This window comes from Stenella coeruleoalba (genome assembly GCF_951394435.1).
Source record: "Stenella coeruleoalba genome assembly, chromosome: 11".
In the NCBI taxonomy this organism is placed as follows: Eukaryota; Metazoa; Chordata; class Mammalia; order Artiodactyla; family Delphinidae; genus Stenella; species Stenella coeruleoalba.
In genome coordinates this window covers 41,364,210-41,384,615 of record NC_137157.1, presented here as the reverse complement: position 1 = coordinate 41,384,615, position 20,406 = coordinate 41,364,210, and the positions used below count along the sequence as shown (strand labels likewise).

The following is a 20,406-nucleotide window of genomic DNA, read 5'->3' as shown; positions in this document are numbered from 1 at the left end:
AAGTCAGGGCAATGTGAAGACACCATCCAAGCTCCCACCCCTCAGGGCCCTTTCAAACGGGAGCCCACTGTCAATCAACCCTCATGCCGCAGCCTGGCCACCCGCTCTGTGCTCTCCCAGCCCCGCACTGCTTTCTTGCCACAGGGGCCACCGCTGAATTCCCACAGTTACCTATGTGACAGTTTGGTGGATGCCTGAGTCTCCTGAGAGACTTTATTAACATGAGCTCCACTGAATCCAAATTGAGGAGGAAAGTGAACTTGGTTGGGAACAATGATAGCTTCCTTTTTACAAAACTTCTAACAGAAATTTATATTTCCCTCAATTAAGACCATGGGCAACAAATCACAACAGAATGAATGGTACCTTGACTTTATCACTAGTAAAAAGCACAGGTGTATTCATGTAATGTCACCACGATGGCAGATGTCTTAAGAGTCTAACGGTCCCCACAACTCTGAAGTTATGAGAGGCCTGCACTTGCTGTCAGATCTTTTTATTACTATAATTTAAAACAATTCCTTTTCTAACGGGATTTCAATATAATTGGCTTCCTCTGTAATCCTATGTATTTAACTCTCTGCATTTGTAAACATCCTGAGGAGGAATCCACAGCCTTCACCATAGAGTCCAAGGGCCCACGGCCCAGAAAAAGCTACTGATCCCTATGCTGGGCTGTCATTTTCATTCTGAAAAAGCCGGGTCTGTTTTTTTTATTTATTAAGGTATCAGTAACACTGAGTAGCGTGCTTAGACGAAGCGCTAACAAAATATTTGCTAAAGGAATAAAGAATGTTTTCTAGATAAATGAGAAATAACAAACACCTACCTAACCTGTGATGGGAACAAGGGATTGAAGAAAATCACTTTAAGTCTCTTTGTAAGAGAGCAGCCTCATGTACACAGTGCATATTTTAAAAATTAGGTATCTGTTATATTTCAGCTTTATTTCAAGAGTAAGAGCATTTATTGAGTCTTACTAAGCGTCAGGCACTATTATTCTAAGTGCTCTAGATGTATTATCTTATTAAATTTAATCCAATTTTCACAGCACCCCCATGAAGCAGGTGCTCTTATTATTGCTGTTTTACCAATGAGGAGGGCTGAATACTTAAGTTCACGCAGATAGTAAGTGGTTTTAATGTCCAGCCCTCTCACTCCAGCCCTGCACTCGACCACAAGGACATGTCAGCACTTCTGAATATTGAAGAGATCAGCATGTGAGCTGCACATGGTGGCCAGGACGTTCACATTGTTAAACTGAACCACTGCCAGATTCAGCTGAATTATAAAAACAGAATCACCTTCTGAATACGTTGTGCTTTTCACCAAGTAAAGTTGAATGCATTAAAAGTAAATTACCTGCCCTAACTGTTTTCTCCTCATCCGTGAGGTTGGTGAAAGTGAAAGCAGCCTCTGCCTTCATTTCGTCGATGGAGAAAGCAAGGGGCTAGGACTGAAATGACTCAGAGGCAGCTCATCAATGCACCAGCTTGGTCGGGTGACATGAACAAAAATTTAAACATCAAATTTATGACCCGAGTACCCCAAGGGACTCGAAGACATGACACCCCTTACCTGCTGGTGACTGCACGTAAAGATACTGCAGCAAAGAGGGCTCTTTGGTGCTTTCATTTTCTTTCGAAGGCTTTTCTATCTCTGTATTTCTAGAAGGATTTCCCCACTCAGAAGAAATGAAGCAGTCTGCTGTAGCCTTCCCCGAAACCTCCTTTGCAGCAGAAAGTTGTCCATTCATGTGAATGTCTTCATGGGGTGCAGGTCCCCTTTTATCCACGGTCTTGGAAGAGGCAATGTCTGTGGAATCTGAGGGTTTCTAAGCACAACCCAACCAGGAACCAGAAAAGCAAGTCAAAATCCCAGCAGTAAATTATAATAACAGCTTTCTCCAAATAGCTAACATATAAACAAAAAGGTCAGACACAGCTGTATGCCACCGTGATTAGTGTATGTCAGTTGTTTCTGTCATATTTATAGGAACGGCCTGAAGATCACTGTCACGTCATGCGCTTCTGTAGGCTTACGATCTCTTAAGCACAGAAACGATGGAGATTTTAATAATGGGAAACTGGGTATGGTGTTTAGACTGTGAAATAAATTTCTGAGCTGGAACACGTAAAGGGTGTTGATGCTGCAGGCTTTTAGGGCTTGTTAAGAATTGCAGGGCTGACCCAAAGCTGTCTTGGTTATCTAAGACACATATATGTAGATATACCAGTCAGTCTTTTCCTTCCGTTTTGCAACCCCAGGCTATATACAAAATTAGAAAAATTCATTCTGGCAGAAGGAAGGCATAGAGGAGGAAGGGTCTTAATTAATGGACTGATTTCCATGAGGTGTGCCTCCCTGATGCTCTACAAACGGCTGCAGGGAGAGTGCTTCTGCTTCCTGGGAGTTTGACCAGTCATATCTCATTAACCTCCGAAAGGCTACTGTGGACAGCTCAGATGTTTGTTCTTTTCATTTTGTGGCTAGGGAAACGGGCCCTCTAAGCAGTGACCCGAGCACTGACATAGACACTGAGGGCCAAACGGCACCTACATTCTTGACTGTGGACCCCAGGTGCACCCTGGATTAAGATGATTATTTCATCAACGTGTTAAAAAAAAAAGTATAGCAAAAAAGACTGGGAAAGAATATGCAAACATGTTGACAGTGATTGCCTCTATGTGGTGGGATCATGGGTAGGTTTTTTTCCCTTTATACTTTTTAGCGTTTTATGCAAAGTGTGATTTTTGTAAAAATCACTTTTGTTACAGTACTGCTTCATGGCAAGATTATTTGGGGCTGCCAGTCCTGGGCTTAATTAGACAAGTGACACATGCACCACTTCCTATTCCAGACTCAGTAGCTTATCTGTGTGTCTCTATTGGGAAGGAACTACAGGTCGACGGGCCAATCAGCTAGCACGTCCACCGGAACCCCTTACCTTGGGCATGACGAGGGAGAGGGGGCCGTCTTCGTAGTCCCTGCTTTGTCTCTTCGTGGCCGGCTCTTCCTCCTCCTGGGGCTTCCTCTCCTCCCCTAGGCGCTTCTGAACTGAGGGCGTGGCTGAGCGCTCTGCTGTGCCTTCTGAGCCCCTGCTGTCCCTCTCTGACCCTGACCCCGGGGACGGCGGCTCTTGCAGGCTCCCGCACAGCATGAACAGCGAGGTGGAGGGCACGTACATCAGGGGCTGGCCGGCCAGCAGAGCTGGCTTCAGGCTCTCCGCGTCCAAGGCGGCAGAGGCGAGGGAGACGCCTCCTTGTCCGTTCAGACCATTCTGGGCAGAGAAGGCCTGCAAGTCCGTTGGAGCCACGGAAAGTACTGGGTGGGCCAAGGCATTAACACAGTATTCTGAGTCAACAGAGAGGCCGGGGAAAGGAGCAGCGGCCTCCAGGCTGCTTGACGGAGGTATCGCTCTCTGATTGGCAAAAGCTTCTGCCCTGGAATAAAAGAAACAGAGTGGGACCCATCCAGTTACCACATTCTGCCAACTCCCAGCTCTGCTTTCCTAAAGAGAGATGTACCAAAGCAGGAGTGAGAGGATACTGCTCAGGATGCCATTAAAGCGCACTCTCTGAGCCTGTGAGCCGACTCCAGAGGCAGATGACCATATCACCTGGATGGATGGTTAGGGCTGGGGTAGGGGGATCTCAGGTGAGGGCTAATAGAGGCTCCTCCCCTGCCTCTCCCACAGCCAGTAACCATCAGCTACCCAGCACGTACCCCTTCCCAGGCACACAGATGCTACGATGACTAGCATAATAGGGTAATAATTTCACATAATTATTATAGCACTAGCTACTCTCATCCGTCCCCCCTGCCCCCATTTACTGGGGAGGAAAACTGAAGCTCAGAGGCGAATCCACCCACTGAAGGTCACCCAGTGGGGCCTCACAGTCAGTCACTGTGAGAGATCCTGGGTAGATAACGGAGTCTAGGCCAGACATTGATTTAAGGACATACCGAGTTTGTCTCAAATCCTCTGTGAGATAAATGAAGTGGGCAGTGAGTGAGGAAATAAATTTATCTACAAAATTATTTTCTGTCATTCTTGTCCCATTCTGCTCCACATTACTACAGAATTTTTAGGCAGCACACATTCAAAATTAAGTCCCCTCAATCTAGGAGATTATAAACGATGTCTGGGCCTTTTATAGCGAAAAATTTCCAAATACTAGAAAGCATGTTTATATTGTTAGTATTATTTTGCAAGTAGATGAGGAAGACTCTTTTGAGACTCCTTTAAGGACTAGTAAATAGAGAACAGGGATTTCCCTAATCCTCTGTGAGGGAATCACGGAGAGCAATTTTGCCCACGTTCTCGCCCCCTGTGGTGCTGGGAATAAGCGGAGTGCACGGGGCTGCAGAGATGAGTAAAGCTCTCCAACCACAGCCTCCCGGAACAAGTGATGGCTATCACTCAGCTCCATGAAACAACGTGCTCACGCTGATGGTCGCACCCACTGCCCTACCTCTGGCCGTTCACCTTCAACCTCCCCATCTCCACCAGTAAGATCACCGTCACCTGAGACCCAGGTGTTCTTTGTGATGCCTCTTTTCTACTTCAGTGACTCTTGCCGACTCACTGTCTTATACTGATTTCCATTTCTTTCCATCCCCAGCTGACACGGCTCAGACCAGCACCACAGCAGACCAGAATGACTAGGAATGCTCTATTCTATGATCTCCTAATCTGAAGCCCTTCTCTATTCCAAGCCCACCTGCTTAAAGCAGCCAGAATGGTCTTCTCCAGTGAACCTACAGTAACTCTTTACCATCCATCTAATAAGTCCAAACTCTTCAACTTGGCTTTCAAAGCTTTCTGCCAACTTGACCTACTTACCTCCAATATCCCAAGTTCTTCTTATAAATACTTCCTTTCATGATCCTATTTGGACAAATCATTAAGGCCAGACTAACCAGTTTATTTCCCCTCCACTCCCTGATCCTGGCTCAACAATCTGTTTCTTCCCATGTCTGGCATTATAAACCCCTCCTGTCTTCGCTTTAGCATCTCCTCTGCTTCCTCTGCTAATATATGATTTCCTTGAAAATCAGACCCCAAATCTGATTCAGCTCTGTCGCTTAATAGCATTGTGACCTTGGGCAAGTTACTTAACCTCTCTGGATTTCAGTTTCCTCTCTGTAAAATGAGGATAATAGTACCAATCTCAAAAGGTGGTTTTTGTGATATTAGATGAGATAATACACATAAAACTTCAGGAATAGTACCTGGTAGTTCATAAACAACGTTAGCTACGATGATGACAAAGTGATTCATGGGACTATGATGTGTCATTTCTCAGTGTCACATTAGTAGTGACTTGTCTTTTCTCATTGTATTTGTCTTTTTATTTATCTTTTTCCTTGTAAGCTTTCATGGCCTAGGGGAATAGATTTTTCATACTTTTGTGTCCCTGATGCCATATCCTGCACAGTGTTGGGCACAAGGGGGAAACTTACAAAATTCTTAATAAACAAATGGCTGACTTTTGAGCAGGACTGTTAAATTTTACCTTTTGATGGGTGGCATTTCAATTTAGTCAAAGTTAAGACTAGGAAATAGAAAAAAATATACCTGGAGTTTTTAAGACTACTTACTGTGAATTGTCTTCTATTTTCTGTCTGTAGACAGCTGCCAGACTTCCGATTTCTAAGGAGTAGCCACCTGACCCTAAAAAGGAAAATGAAGGTCTAGTGACTATAGCAAGGGACTTATACACCCCAATTATATACAGCAGGATTCATTATTCACAGCTCAGGGATTATAAGACTACCTCAAATGCATTCTGGTTTTGATTCAAATAGAGAAATGTCCAGAAGCTAGCTGTTAATGGTGAATGCAGGTCTCATCAAAGATTAGTGAGAAAACAAAACAAAGCAAGTATTGCTTTGTAAGTCTGATGAATTGCTGAGATGCATCAAACAGGCCAACCATGGCAAACCAAATGATCTTCAGTCTTTTAAGGCCGGCTAGAATAATTTCAGGCATGGGGCTATGTTTATAACCTTGAAGTCACCAACTCTTTTACCCGCCCGCCACCCCAAATCATTTCACTTGAGGTAAGTGAAAAAAACAGGCACAGCCTAGAGTCAGCTCACTTTAAAATGACAGTGCATGGGTCGGGCTGCAATTACATGGTGACTGATGGATTCCATGGATTAAGTAAAGGCAGATACCTTGTTTTTCTCTGTAAGGGCTGCTGGGTTCTGAGTTCACTTTCCTCTGGATCCTCTCAGAAGCCTGATCTGAGTTAAAGGAGCCATGTCGAGCAAGCTTCTGTTTTGCACGTAATTGAATGTGGCCGTATGTTTCTCTTTTCAATTCTGGTAGGACAGATGCAGAAACATCCACTAGTTCTTCATCTAAATAAATAAGAGAATTGGTAGTGTTGTTATACAGCTATAATTCAGGATAATTTTAGCCTTTTTAAGATATGGCTTTGAGGACCTATCATTGTAACGGAGCTACCCTATAAATTAAAAACTAAGACAATCAAAGGAATTTTATGAGCCTTGTGTCAAACCCCAATTCCTTTCAATGTATTGTACTAGTCCCTTTTAAAAGTTAGTGGATGACTTTAAAGTAAGACTGAATCCATATATATTCTAAAATTATCTAAACTGCAACAAAAGTAGAACAGGATGTTCTATAACCCAAATTAGAATGGACCTGGCATTTTAGATGCTTTCTTTGGGCAGAGATATCCAAGAAAAACCCAATCATACTCAGCCCAATGTGCAGATTTAGAGATTTTAACATTAATTGAGATCAGCCTCTTACGCCACAGCCCTAGGGCAATGAGTATAAGAACCTCTGTTTTCTATTATTATGCTTTATTATTTCTTTCTTATGCAGTAGGAGGCTCAGTTACTAAGTGACCAAAGGAATAAGGTCAGCAGAAACTTCACGGCTGAAATGCTGCAGAACAGTGAGGATAATAGAAGGCTGGGCCTCGGAGGCACATTTTATGCTTAAATAAGCCTGTGTGAAATCAGGACAGAAATTTCTATACAGAACCAGGCCTATATTCTACAAAGAAATGACCCCTGTTGTTCAGATAGTCATTCCTACCCTGCTCATCTGTGCTATTTTGTTGTAAGTTCAAAGCATGTACATTCAAATTATAAGACTGATTTAATAAACTGAAAGGCCCAGCTAGACTTACATTTTCTAAAACACACAAATATTGAAAAAGAAAATCACCTTACAGTTTTCTTTTTCTTATAACAAAACCCCAACAGATGTTCTGTTTAGAAAATCTGAAGTTAAACAAAAAAAATCAGAGGTTATAGAATCAAAAAGAAGAAAATGGGTCAAGATAGTAATGGATCATATCTACCCTCCTTCCTGAAACAAATAAAATATTGGACAAAATATATAAAACAATGGCTCTCAAGACACTGGACATCGGGACAGTGATCCCTTAGAGGTCACTGGGAAGAACTTAACCTCTCTGAATTCCTACTGAGCAGGTACTGCCATGCGCAGTGCTTAAGAGTTATCTAATTTTCAAATGTGTGCTAATTATACACCTTCAACAGAAGTTCATTAACCAACTGAAGTGCATAAAGCACTGATTTGGGTACTAGGGTGTAATCAAAGGTGAATAAAAACTGTGTCTGCCCTCAAAATTGTACAGCGGGGACAAAGCATAATATCACCAAGTACAATAGCATGATGCTAAACTGCAATCGTTTAGATGAGACGCTCTGCACTGGGTGATCAGGGGAAACTTCATGCAAGAGCTGATGTTTGAGTGACATCTTGAAGGTTGAGTAGCATATTTTTATGTTGAAAGGGGGAAGAGAGCTTCCCAGGTGAAAAGACCGGGAGAAGCCAGAAGCAGAGGAGTAGAAAGTGGCAAAGTTGTACACTTCACGCTGGCAGGGGCTGTATCACATACGTCTTTGAATCTCTCACGGCATTAGAAGAGGCAAACCTCGGAGATATTGCAGAGATATTGCGGGTTTGGTTCTAGACCACTGCAATAAAGCGAGTCACATGAATTTTCTGGTTCCCCAGTACATATAAAAGTTAGGTTTACACTATATTGTAGTGTGCGATAGCATCACATCTAAACAAACAATGTACATACCTTAGTTAAAAAAACACTTTATTGCTAAAAATGCTAAGCATCACCTGACAACGCAGGGTTGCCACAAACGTTCAATTTGTGAAAAACACAGTATCTGCACAGTGTGATAAAATGAAGTATGCCTGTATAGTCCACATGCAGTAAGTACTTGCTGGGTTGAATTAATTAGACTTGATTTTAAGTGGTTTCATCTAGTTCCTAAGTGAATAATGTGTTACAAATGAGGTAGAGAGCTATATCTTTTATAAGCCTGGGTTAAGTGCCGGAATTTATACTACTAAGACTAAAATTGGAAAGGTAACTTAAAAATAACTTTAATGGCTTTTTTCCAGGCAGCATAGCCATACATAAAGTAGCTGGTGCAGAAGGATCCAGTCCCCGGTTGTGCAAATATCACTTTTGAAGTAAGCAGAAGATAATACCCTCTTTTGCTCTAATTTAGTAAAATTATGACATTAGCAACCTTTGAAATAAATTACAAAAAAGGTGTTCGTTACATCCATACTATATTTAGAAGCCATCTTACCACATATTAGTTTTGGGATAGTAATTGATATAATTTTTACATTATCTGGAATTTCAAAGAAAAACAATGTTTTACTCTGCTAATGCACAAACAACCAGAGTTCATAAGGAGTATCATTTAAAAAAATTTTTCTTTTATGAAGTGTCATTTTTAATCCTCAGTCCCAAACTTCCAGGAACTTTGGAATAAAATAAAAAATGCAAAAGAGCTGTGATTTAATAGTTCCAGAAACTGCCAGGTTCTAAGTTACCTGTGTGTAAGCCAACCAGCATAACCATTTGTAGACTAAGGCTCATTGTTCCAAGACTGATGTCACTAGTCTAATTTTGAATGTGATGTGGGTGATGGGAAATGAAGGTGAAGATCAATTTCACTGTGTGGTGGGTGTATGATTTGGAAAAGGAACCGGGGATTATACCTAAAATGGTCCCTAGCAAAACCATGCCTTACCAGTGGAACTGAAATCCACAGGCCCAATCCACTTGAAGGCGGGTTTCCGGCCTCGCTCTTCTGTTACATGCACTTTCTTTATCAGTGCCAAGCTGGTCAGAACATTGGCTATGTCATAGAGGCGTCGTACCTTTGCTAGAAGATATAAAGACAGTTGTGGTCACGCCATACATTGGTCAGCAACACCATTACGTTTTAGTTTATGTGACAGGTCACTTTCTAGCCACCATATATAAGCCTCTAGCAGAGAGCAGTGGGGTAGCGTAAGGAGACCAGTGGCTCCGGCGTGAAATCACCCAGGATTTATGTATCTGATGACACTACTAAGGGAAGGTCACTGTGTTCTCCCATTTCCACAACTTCACACTCATACAAGAGGAACCTGGTGACAGGCCAGGATCGCTGTGATTGCAAACGTACCAAGAGAGGGAAATGGGCTGTAATGAAAGGCTTAGGAAATGTAATTCTGATCTGTGGCTCGTCAAAAGCCTGCCTGGAGTTTCTTCCAGCAGGAGGTGGTGGCACCTGCTCCATCAGGCAGCTAGGCTGTGAAAATGACAGGGATTCCCCAGAGCTTCCTGAGACTGCACTGCTGGGCACACAGACTGTCTAGGGCTCCAGGTTACGAGGTATGACTGTGCTGAAGACAGGCAGCGCCTCACCTTTAATCCCAGTGTTTTGGCCACCCAGTGGGGGAGGGGTGGGATGGGCATTCCCTGAGCCTGCAGAGGTTTTGTGAGAGACATTTGAAAGTACAGGGATTGGGGGAGAAATTCAGAGGGGTGGTAACACATTAAACAGGCAGGATCATGCCCACAAAGTAAGTTCTACTCAAGCAATCAACGTATAGGTCGGAAACCTACTTGAACTTAGGGCTAGGATCAAGCAAAGGGCTTTGATTACCGACCAGAAACATCAAGCATTCACCCCAGATGCCATAGTCTTCCCAACCCTCATAGAGCTGGATTTTATCTAGTCATTTCTCCCACAGGGTGGCTATACTTCTAGCTGGAAACAAACAAAAAAAAGCTAGAGAATGTTCAGCTCATGGTTTCTCAGGACTTGAATGAGCTACCAGGAGCCAGGGGCCTTTGGCTCAGGACCCAGGTTTGATGGAAAAGGAAGATGCACGGGGTGTGAAACTTGGAAACACTTTCCTCGTCCAGCAGCCATGTCCCACCACCCCTACACCCTACCCTGCTCATTCCTCTGGTTCTTACCTGTAGACAACTTTCATGTCCACCCATCAGAAGAGTATGCAGGGGGCAAGGAAAGAAGGGAAAGAACACTCAGACATTCCGTCTTGGATGCAGCGATACTAAAGAGAAATGCAAAGCCTCTTACATCCTCCCTGACGTGCATTTGTGGGATGCCATTCTGCTTCTACCATCCACTCTGCCGGGGAAAAGGCATCGGACAGAACTTTCACAGGAATTCTGGTATGTGACCAGCTTACCTCTCACAGCACCAAGAACCTTTATGAAGGCAGGAAGGAGTGCATGTCTCAAAAAAAAATAATTTTCTAAATCTCTGAGGCAGCAAACATCAGCATATGACATCCCACTCTTTCTGTGCTAATAAGTGGATTTAGGTGAAGATGCTTACTTTTAAATTTACTGTGATCCGGCGTATCTTGGCTTTCTTCTATCAGTATTTTGGCAGCCACGTCAAGAGTAACAATCTTGGTTTTGGAGACCAGGAACAGCATGACAAATTTCTGGCTCATAATTCTCAGAGACTTATCTTTTCTACTGTTTGCAGATGCTACAAAGGGAATAAGACAAAAGCGTCAAAACGTAATTTACCACAAGAGAGACTGTACTTCTAGTTTGCCAGACCTATCTAACTGTATCAGCAGATGGAAACATCACTCTTGTTACAGTGATCAGCGGAAGCCTGCTGGACACACATCATAAAATGATGGTTCACAAAGAAATAAGACAGATTTTCTTGTGGGTCATAAAATTACAGTAGGTATAAATTCTGAAATGCTTTATATTCATACTTCATTGAATAGAAGCCATGAAGTAGTTTTCCTGAAGCAGTTTTGGAAAAGATCAAAGTAGAGGGATAAAAGGATAGAGTTAGGGACCAGGAACTATTTTCAGAACATCAACACTTCCCTCAATGGCAAGGTCTCCACTTTTATGTCTCTGAGCCCACAATAGCTAGACTGTACCCTCCACATAGCAGGCACCCACCTCTTCCATTGTTTTTCAGAAATAAGTGAAGAAATAAACAATAAGTAAATAGGAGACACTGATTAGATGTGTGTTGCCATTGATGGCAGGCAAACCGTCGCCGACAGATGGCTGTCTCCTCTGGTTACGAGGATAAGAACTGGCTCATAGGGTGGAATTAAAAGGCATGAGGTAGTAAATGGAATGAAAGCCAGGCCCACCCTTCCATTCCTATTGCTTATAAATGCAAGTGAAACGTTAGGGATACCTGCACTTTATTATCTTAGCAAGGAGCAGCAGGGTGAGAATGAAGATCAATGGTTAAAGGAGGGACAGCATAAATATGAGCTGGGAGGGGAAGAACAATGTAATATAAGTAAAAAAAAAAACCTGCATCAAATAAAGGTTGTCCATCTTTCTAATCAGTATTTTCTGCTAATGGGGTTCTTTTCTAAGTCATCTACTCCAGTATATAATTAAACAAACAGGATCCTTTGGAGAGAGAAATTCTTTCCAAGTAAATTTTCCTTAAAGGCTCACAAGCAGGAATCAGCATGGGGCTGTCAATCTGAAACGGGAGCGCTGTTCGAGAGCTACGGTCCAAACACACCAAATACCAAGTGAAACTGCCACTACACAGTTTTTCAGTGAGGTTGAGTGGGCAGCCCAGTCGGGAAGCCATCTGTCTCCCTGTCTTCAGGAGAGAGAATAAGAGGACATCTCCCTCCAGGGTGGTCCATTTGGTTCCTCCCATCTTAGCAGTGACTCTCTTCAGAAGACACCATCGCCCTCTCCCTGCCATTACTCGTGTGGGTACCGTGGACTCACAAGAGGGATAGTCCGGTTCAGAGAAATCCAGTAACTGTGGATCCTGGGAATCTGGACAGCCATCTCTTTTGCGTTCCCCAAATTTATAATCCATCAGGTCGAGCTCTTTCTGTTGGAGGTGTGCCATCTGCTCTTCGTATTTCTGCTCCTCTCCTAGCCTCTGGAGGTTCCTCAGGGTTTTCGGCAGGCTGTGCCGTCCGTGCCAGCCGTACTGATTCTTGGCCACCCGGCTGACCAGATGCAGCGACTCCAGCACATTCACAATGTCGTAGATGCGCCTCCTTTCAACGCCTGTTTGAAAAAGAGAAGCCAGCCATCATCATGCCGACCAACATTTTTGAGTATAAAGTCCTTGAAGGCTTGGACCTTGTCTGTGGACTATTTTGTGTGATACTCTGCCCAGCAAATAAAATTGCTCAACAAATTCATACTATATGAATGCAAGCAAAAGAAATTTTTTTCTTCTTGGGATCCAACTCTCGATAAGATCTAGGATAAACATCCACCTTGAGATGGATGACAGTTCCATCTGTATTACATAAATAGTAGAGCAACTTTTCTTTGGACCTGTTAGGCAAACCACATGAACATTTCAGTGCGTTAAAACGGGTGGGCTTCAGCAACACACGTCATAGTAATAAATGCTTGATGAATGTTGGATGGTTGATTTTGACTTGTGATCCTAGTTATACAGACTATAGAACTGTGTCCGGTAACTGTTACCTCATTATTGGACCATATTCTCCTTTCCTGGAGTTTGAATGATGTGAAAAAATTACTTGTTAATTCTCTTAATGGCCAGTAAGGAAAACAGATGGTAAATATTTTGTTTCCCATTTTGCACTGGCAACTCAGGAGTCAAGGGCTTGGGCACCCTTCTCAAGTTGCTGGAGGAAGCTAGTGCCAGGGCTGGAACAACGTACAGGCCGCCCTCTGCTCATCACACCTGTGGACAACTCTCCCTGGGCTCCCACTCACTGTATCCTGCCAAACAGCCCATTGATAAAGCACAGAAAGAAACTCTAGCAGAGGCTGACCATCCAGTTCATCAATTCCCTACCCACTTTCCCAACACGCCCTAAATAGCCAGGATTACCAGCAGTCTATTGAATTTACTAAAAATATTTACGCTGGTTAAGTGCGGGGGCTTCAGGGTCAGACTGCATGAATTGGAATCCCTGCGTTATCCCTTCCTAGTCGGGTGAGCCTGGGAAGTTACTTAATCTCTCTGTGCCTTAGTATTTATCTCATAAAATGATGAGGATTAAATGTGATCATAAACTTAAAGGGTTTCTGATAGGTGTTAATTTATCTACTCTTTGTATGTTATTTGGTAAATATCAGTACTTCCTGCGTGGCACTGGAGATACATAAAATTCCTGCTAGCATAAGAGGGGACAGTAGAAACAGATTTTTAAATCTTCCATCTTGACTCATCCTGTTATGCAATAGGCCCTTAGGCTTTGGGGACTCAACTGGCCCCTTGTGCTCTCGCCTAAGTATCCGTAACAAAAGCCTCCAGGCATCTCTCAGAAGACTGGCCCAGGTACAAAAATGCCTTCTTTCTCTTCACTTGCCAAGAGCTGTTCTATAATCAGGGCAGACTTGGTGCACGTAGCTCTTGGCCTTTCAAAGATTTAACACAAGAAATAAACCAGGTTACAATGAAAACTGTGGAGCTGAGAGGAGATTCTACCCCGTGCATGAAGAGGCATTTTGCAGTCAGAACATTTCGGCTCGTGACCTGGAAAGGTTCTTCACTCTCAAAAGCTCAGGCTTTGGTGCCAGATGCCTGCTGGAAGGTGTTGGCCAGAGCAGTCAGCAGCCCCTTGTCCGGATCTGCCTGGCTCCTTATTCCAGTCTGTTTTCATATATTAACACATCTTGTTGAGAGTGGAACGTTACAAACCTTCCCATTAGAAATGTCATGTGAATGCAACTGAGACAGCCCAGGGCCAGCCATATGTCTGGCTGTTTTGTTATTCTGTATTAGACACAAGCTGCTAAGTCTCCATCTAGTGGCTAGACACCTCAAGAAATAAAGGAAGACTGGGACAACTAAGAGAGGAAGATGATGCTTGCTGTGCACCATAAGTGTTCAGAAGGTGGTGCTGGCAAAAGCCCATAGGCAGCTACTTGCCTGAATAATCACTCACCTTTGCAATCTGGACTAACTGTCCACTGGCTGGGTGCACCTAAACTTCCCACGTCACAGGTCTCAAGTCCTGCAGGTAACTCTGGGGCTTGCTCTGCCAGGAAAGTCTTCCCTGGCGCTGAGCCTTCTTTTTCTTTTGTATTCAAGGCAATCCGATTAATCGTAGGCATGGCATTAGTTATGCCCTTGAGGATTTACCAATTGTTACCATGCTTCCCTTATGCCCCATAGAGCTTATCAAGAGCATCTCAGCTCAATAAATAGTTTCCCAGGCTGTGTAACTTTCCATTTACTAAAGTCACTCCCAGTTCTTTAACCTCTTCTCTATAATATCAGTATCGAATCTACATGAGACCAGAAACTGGGAATGAATGCAATTTGAATGCTTTGCACATCGTTGGTTAAAATATGGTCTTAAAGCTTGTGACCTGGGATAGAGCAGGAGTTTAGACTCAATCCCAGGAGATGGTTACCCCTGAAACAGCTTCCAGGAAGGGACTCCATTTTTACGATCTCACGTGAAGAGAGATGGCAGGTTCATCTGGCAGGTCTTGGAAATTGTGAAACAGCAGGAAGCTGTTGCAAAAATCTTTGGCATTCTGTTCCAGGCGGTTATAACATGGGGATTTACAGCCCATATGAGAGTAGGATCCCACTCTTCTGTCCTCCCTGGGACCTGTAATGTAGCTTTCCAACATCTAATCTTTTGTCTTCTGCACTGATATCAGTGCAAGGACTCTTGATGAGGCCTGGGTATATGGATGAAGGTGGCTTCGTGAACCCCAATGAGAAAGACATCGTATGATCTGTTGTTTTACCCTCATCTTCTTCTTTTTTTTTAATTTATTTTTGGCCGTGTTGGGTCTTTGTTGCTGAGCGCAGGCTTTCTCTAGTTGCGGCGAGCGGGGGCTACTCTTCGTTGCGGTGCACGGGCTTCTCACTGCAGTGGCTTCTCTTGTTGGGGAGCACGGGCTCTAGGCGCGCGGGCTGTAGTAGTCGTGGCACGAGGGCTCATAGTTGTGGCTTGCGGCTCTAGAGCGCAGGCTCAGTAGTTGTGGCGCACGGGCTTAGTTGCTCCACGGCATGTGGGATCTTCCCGGACCAGGGCTCAAACCCGTGTCCCCTGCATTGGCAGGCGGATTCTTAACCACTGCGCCACCAGGGAAGTCCCTACCCTCATCTTCTTAAGACTAGTTTCCGGACCCAGTTCCTCAGCTATGTCAACACCAAGCCTCTGTCCAGCTGGCTCACCTTCCCCTTCTTGGTTCATTGCTACCAATGCCAGAATACTGTATTCTACTTCCGGGTTCTAAAATGGCCCCCCGTCAAAGCCCTCTGCTTCCTCCTAGCTGTAGAGGATCACAGGATGGCTTGAAGATGGTGGAGGGGGTGGGGGGAGTACCTCTAATGAGAGCTGAGTAGAAACTGTTCCATGTAGCAATAAGAGTAAGCCAGGCTCTGAGTTGGGCATGTTACTGACATTATCTCCAACTTTTCTAAGTTTCTGCAAGGTAGGTGCTATGGTCCCTAGGCTGTAGTTGACAAAAGAATAATTAACTTTTTAAAGCTCTCACAGTTTGTAAATTAGAGAGCTGGGCTTGAAATCCAGCTCTGTCTTACTCAAAGTACAGCCCATGGTCTTCCCATCACAACACACTGGTTCCTCATTACCTCAATTTCCAGCAAATAAAATCTTTTTAGCCATCAGTTTGAATAATTCAGAGTGATAACCATCTACTGGGTCACATTCTTTGGGCTACGGGAAGATATAGAACTAATAAACAAACTAAAAATATACTCTATCATAAAGCCTACTGGGCTGATTTCTTCGAGCCTTTCTTTCCCCTGTATGTAAACCCTCCTAATCTTTTAAGGGGACACTCTGACATCTTCAAATCATGTGATTTCTACTTATTTATTGTCAACAGTATGTTCATTCTGAAACCAACTGCAATCCACGTCCACTAGGAGTCTCTATTCTGAATCGGCAGTCGGCATATTTATAGTCCAGACACCACTGCACATTACACACACCCACGCCGTGCGAACGCATGTATTCCTCTTTGTTATAAGGCTTAGCTGTTTGAGTTATATCCAGATGTGCTTTTACTAGTTGGGCAGACTTGCTGTGAAGGTCACAGTATAGGGCTTCAAACATAATGCTCTTGCTTTCAAATCGTGCTTTATAACAAAAATAACACCAGTTCTGAACTCTTTGAAGCATTTTAAAAAATAAACAGAAGGATATTTCTAAATATCTTTTGAGTCTGTCTGAAATAACATGGGATTAAGATATTAGATATTTATTTGTAATGTGAGTTTTCTGTAAACATATTTTTTAAGCTTAAAAAAACCAAATATTTGTTTGACCCTCAGGCCTAAAAGGCTCCCTGGAATTCTATGCATAATGATGATGACAGAAGAAAAGCTCTACCTGCTCCTCTGTCCTCACTCTTTTTTTTTTTTTTTTTTTTTGCGGTACGCGGGCCTCTCACTGCTGTGGCCTCTCCCGTTGCGGAGCACAGGCTCTGGACGCGCAGGCTCAGCGGCCATGGCTCACGGGCCCAGCCGCTCCGCGGCATGTGGGATCTTCCCGGACCGGGGCACAAACCCGTGCCCCCTGCATCGGCAGGCGGACTCTCAACCACTGCGCTACCAGGGAAGCCCCTGTCCTCACTCTTTTGAGGGTCAACTCTTTACTTAGTAAAGGAGGTGATCTGAAGCCTTTGGCTTGCCCGAGGAATCAACGTCTCACCGTAACCGGAGACAGGCCTCCAGGTGATCCCACAATACATACCGAGACTGACAGCAACTTCATCTAGGGAGATGGTAGTTTTCTCAGTTGACAGTGGATAACTTGGATAGCGAGCTAGAAACTTCTGGCACAGGAGTCCTAAACTTTTCTGTTTTCTGCTTGGCCTTTGCTTTTCAAATTCGTCCACAGCACTGTCCCCAACAACATCAAGCTACAGAGGGCAGACAGAGGGAGGGGGAAAATGTCACAGTTAACATCTGAACAGAGAAATTGCAATGGGTGGTATTGGCGAGTGGAGGGGAACATCTAAATCCATACCATCCTAGATTCTGGTTAAAATGCATTTCCTAATCTAATTTTCTTAACATTTTACCTATTGCTTTCTCTGAACTGAACTTTTCCTCCTTTGTGATTTGAGGCTGAGTCTACTGTTTAAAATAAAAAATGAACAATGCAGTCATTTATAGGTTGCTACAGCCTTGATTTATAGGTTGCTACACCCTTGCTACTAGCGTGCTTGTTAGACTGAGATCAGCGTCACCAGGAGCATGTTAAGAGGTATAAAACCTCAGGCCTCACCTCAGACCTGATGTATCAGAATCCGTCTCTTCCTAAGATCCTGTGTAATTCCTATTAACGTGAAAATTTGAGATGTACTTGCCTGCAGTGTGTCACCAGACTCTTTATTTTTCACAATTTACCAAGGGTTGATGGAACTGAACAGGGGGAGCTAAATCTTATTCTTCCTTATTCTTTCTTATTGTAAGTACATTAAACTAGTGTCCTTGTCTTATCAACTCACATTTGAAAAAGGCTCAGTTCAAGCCCCAAGAAAAACTTTTTTTTAAAGTATAGATATGTTGCTTATTCAGTAGCTCTGGTTCCCTACAGGACAGGTAATTTAAAGATGATTTAACTTTAAAGCCCCAAACCAACGAACTGAACATACATGAGAATGATAAAATTCCCCAAGTCAAAAACATTTAGGTTAATATTACCCTTAAAATCAAAGCAAAAATTATAATTCATGGCAGCATTAAAAAAAATCCAAATTTCTTCATTAGATCAAAATTATTAAATATCATTGCTTAAAAAAATTATCATTTAAAAATGTGTACTAGTGAAGACAGTATCATACAGAAGAAAAGAAAGCATTCATTATGAAAAATGAGATATAGAATAAGAGTTCCACTTCAGCTGTAAATAAATAAAAAGATTAAGTGGAGTACTGCTTTTGACTCAATAGTAACCGAAAAACTGAGAATTCTGTGACTTTTTAATGATCAGGTAAACATTTTAAAATTCTGTGAAAGGTCTTAGGAGCACAGCCTGTTTACCTGCAGACAGTCTGTAAATGCATCGTCCTTGTTCTCAATGGGCCTGAACAGTCCTTTTTTCTTCTCTCGGTCTCTTATGTCTGGGCTGGCAGCACTAATGAGCATCTTCAGGTTAGCGGTGGGTGTCCATGGTTCTGCTTGCTGTCTGTCGACAAGCTTAACTGGAGTGATGGGATTTCTTTCTGGAGTGAAGATTTTTTGTTTCGATAAGTCAATTGGTTCATTTTTTATTGGCGTCTTTGGGGCCATCCTTGAGCGATCAACAAATATATTTTCCTATTTTAAAAAAGAGACCTTTTAGCGAAAATGAGAAAGGGCAGGTATCAGCTAACAGTACACTTTATTCCCATTATTCACTAAGTCATGAAAATACAAACAGACCTATACGTTCAGGGCTGAAAAGTAGCAGGATAGGTAGGACTAATGAAAATAAACAGAAGGATCATGGGAACCGAAGAGTGGCTGCTACTCCCTTTAAGCATGGTTTTCACGGCACCTCTGTGAAAGAAGTCATGAGTGTTATGCGTCGCGGTGAATGCTTGTAATAGGCGGGGACGATAATAAGAGCAAATGTGGGTTGAGCCCATATTGCTTCTAAGTGACATATTTTTTTAAACACTATTTACGAGTTTGCACTAACTAGTGAAGAGCAATTATGCTTTTGTTCAATGTTCACCAGTGCTAATAGAGCAATTACCAGGACAGATGAATGGAAGGGCATCCAACAAAATGCCACATTTCAAACCACCCAGCTATCTAATGTCACTCCCCCAGAGCAGTGCTTCTCAAACTACCCCTGGTGAAGGACCAGGGTTTTTCACAGACTGGAAACTCCCGGAGACTGATACACGGTCTTACTTCATAGGACTCATATGCAACTCCCATCACATGTGACTCTCCTCTTGAGTTTGCCACTCAACTTGACCTACAGCTTGTTCGACAAGAAGCGACCACTGAGCACAGGTTTAGAGGTCACAGGGGCCAGATCGACTGAATGACTGTAGAGGTTTCTAAGTGCTGAACTCTCAAGTTCTGTTCATGATGTGCTGCAGCTTGATAATAGTTTGTGGCCTAGCACCTTCCCCCAGACTCTTTGAGTAGACTATCTTAGATAATTAAAAGAAAAGATTAATGATGGGTTCATTAATCCATTAAGAAAAAGGACTAAGTACACACAACTCGCGTTTGGAATTACTAAATTACCGAAACAAATTTCTTTCCCCTAAAATAAGTTTTTGCCATTCAAACCCAGAAAGATTCTGCTCTTCCCATAGTTGAACTCACCTCCAGGTAATAGTGCCTTTACGTAATTAGGAAGGTGGATGAATTACATATCTGTCACTCCCTTTCCTGCACACAATATCACTCTATAGATTATTGCATGCTTGGATTTTGGCTGAACAGTGGTTTAAAAAAAAGTGTTTTCCTATAAACGAGCAACATATGAAGAAGGAAAAAGAATTGTTTGGGATGGACTTCCCTGGTGGCGCAGTGGTTAAGAATCCGCCTGCCAATGCAGGGGACACAGGTTTGAGCCCTGGTCCAGGAAGAGCCCACATGCTGCGAAGCAACTAAACCCGTGTGCCACAACTACTGAGCCTTCACTCTAGAGCCTGCGAGCCACAACTACTGAAGCCTGCGCGCCTAGAGCCTGTGCTCCACAACAAGAGAAGCCACTGAAATGGGAAGCCCGCACACCACAACGAAGAGTAGCCCCTGCTCGCCGCAACTAGAGAAAGCCCGCGCGCAGCAACGAAGACCCAACGCAGCCAAAAATAAATAAATAAAATAAATTTTAAAAAATTGGGAGAAACTGGAGTTTGCGGTAGCAGGCCAACTCTTGTTTTCTGGATCAGCAGAAGCTGCCAGCTAGCCATGGTGAGGTTCTGTCCTAGGGTAGCAGGAAAGGGGTGGAGATGGGGGTGACGATTTCTCACACCACTGCCGCAGTAAGCATCCAGCCTGAGGCAGTGCATCTATTCAAATCTCTTAACAAATCCCTACTAGTATACAATTCTGATGAAGTCTTCTACAAGGGAACTCTCAAGGGAAAGTACCGAGTGCATATTATGT

The 20,406-nt window shown here is 43.3% G+C and overlaps 2 protein-coding genes across 14 annotated transcripts in view; one reads left to right on the top strand and one right to left on the bottom strand.

The window, feature by feature from the left end:
• NAV3 (neuron navigator 3) overlaps nt 1-20,406 on the top strand; it is a 1,262,224-nt gene that overhangs the window by 123,008 nt on the left and 1,118,810 nt on the right. The window lies entirely within an intron of this gene.
• E2F7 (E2F transcription factor 7) overlaps nt 1-20,406 on the bottom strand; it is a gene marked incomplete at both ends in the record, with an annotated part of 28,998 nt that overhangs the window by 2,748 nt on the left and 5,844 nt on the right. Inside the window, 9 exons of the mRNA XM_079937033.1 lie at nt 1,579-1,834; nt 2,948-3,443; nt 5,605-5,677; nt 6,184-6,369; nt 9,079-9,213; nt 10,684-10,842; nt 12,087-12,377; nt 17,039-17,207; nt 18,334-18,609. Of these exons, the coding sequence (XP_079793159.1) occupies nt 1,579-1,834; nt 2,948-3,443; nt 5,605-5,677; nt 6,184-6,369; nt 9,079-9,213; nt 10,684-10,842; nt 12,087-12,377; nt 17,039-17,207; nt 18,334-18,609 (2,041 nt within the window). The remainder of the gene's footprint in view (nt 1-1,578; nt 1,835-2,947; nt 3,444-5,604; nt 5,678-6,183; nt 6,370-9,078; nt 9,214-10,683; nt 10,843-12,086; nt 12,378-17,038; nt 17,208-18,333; nt 18,610-20,406) is intronic.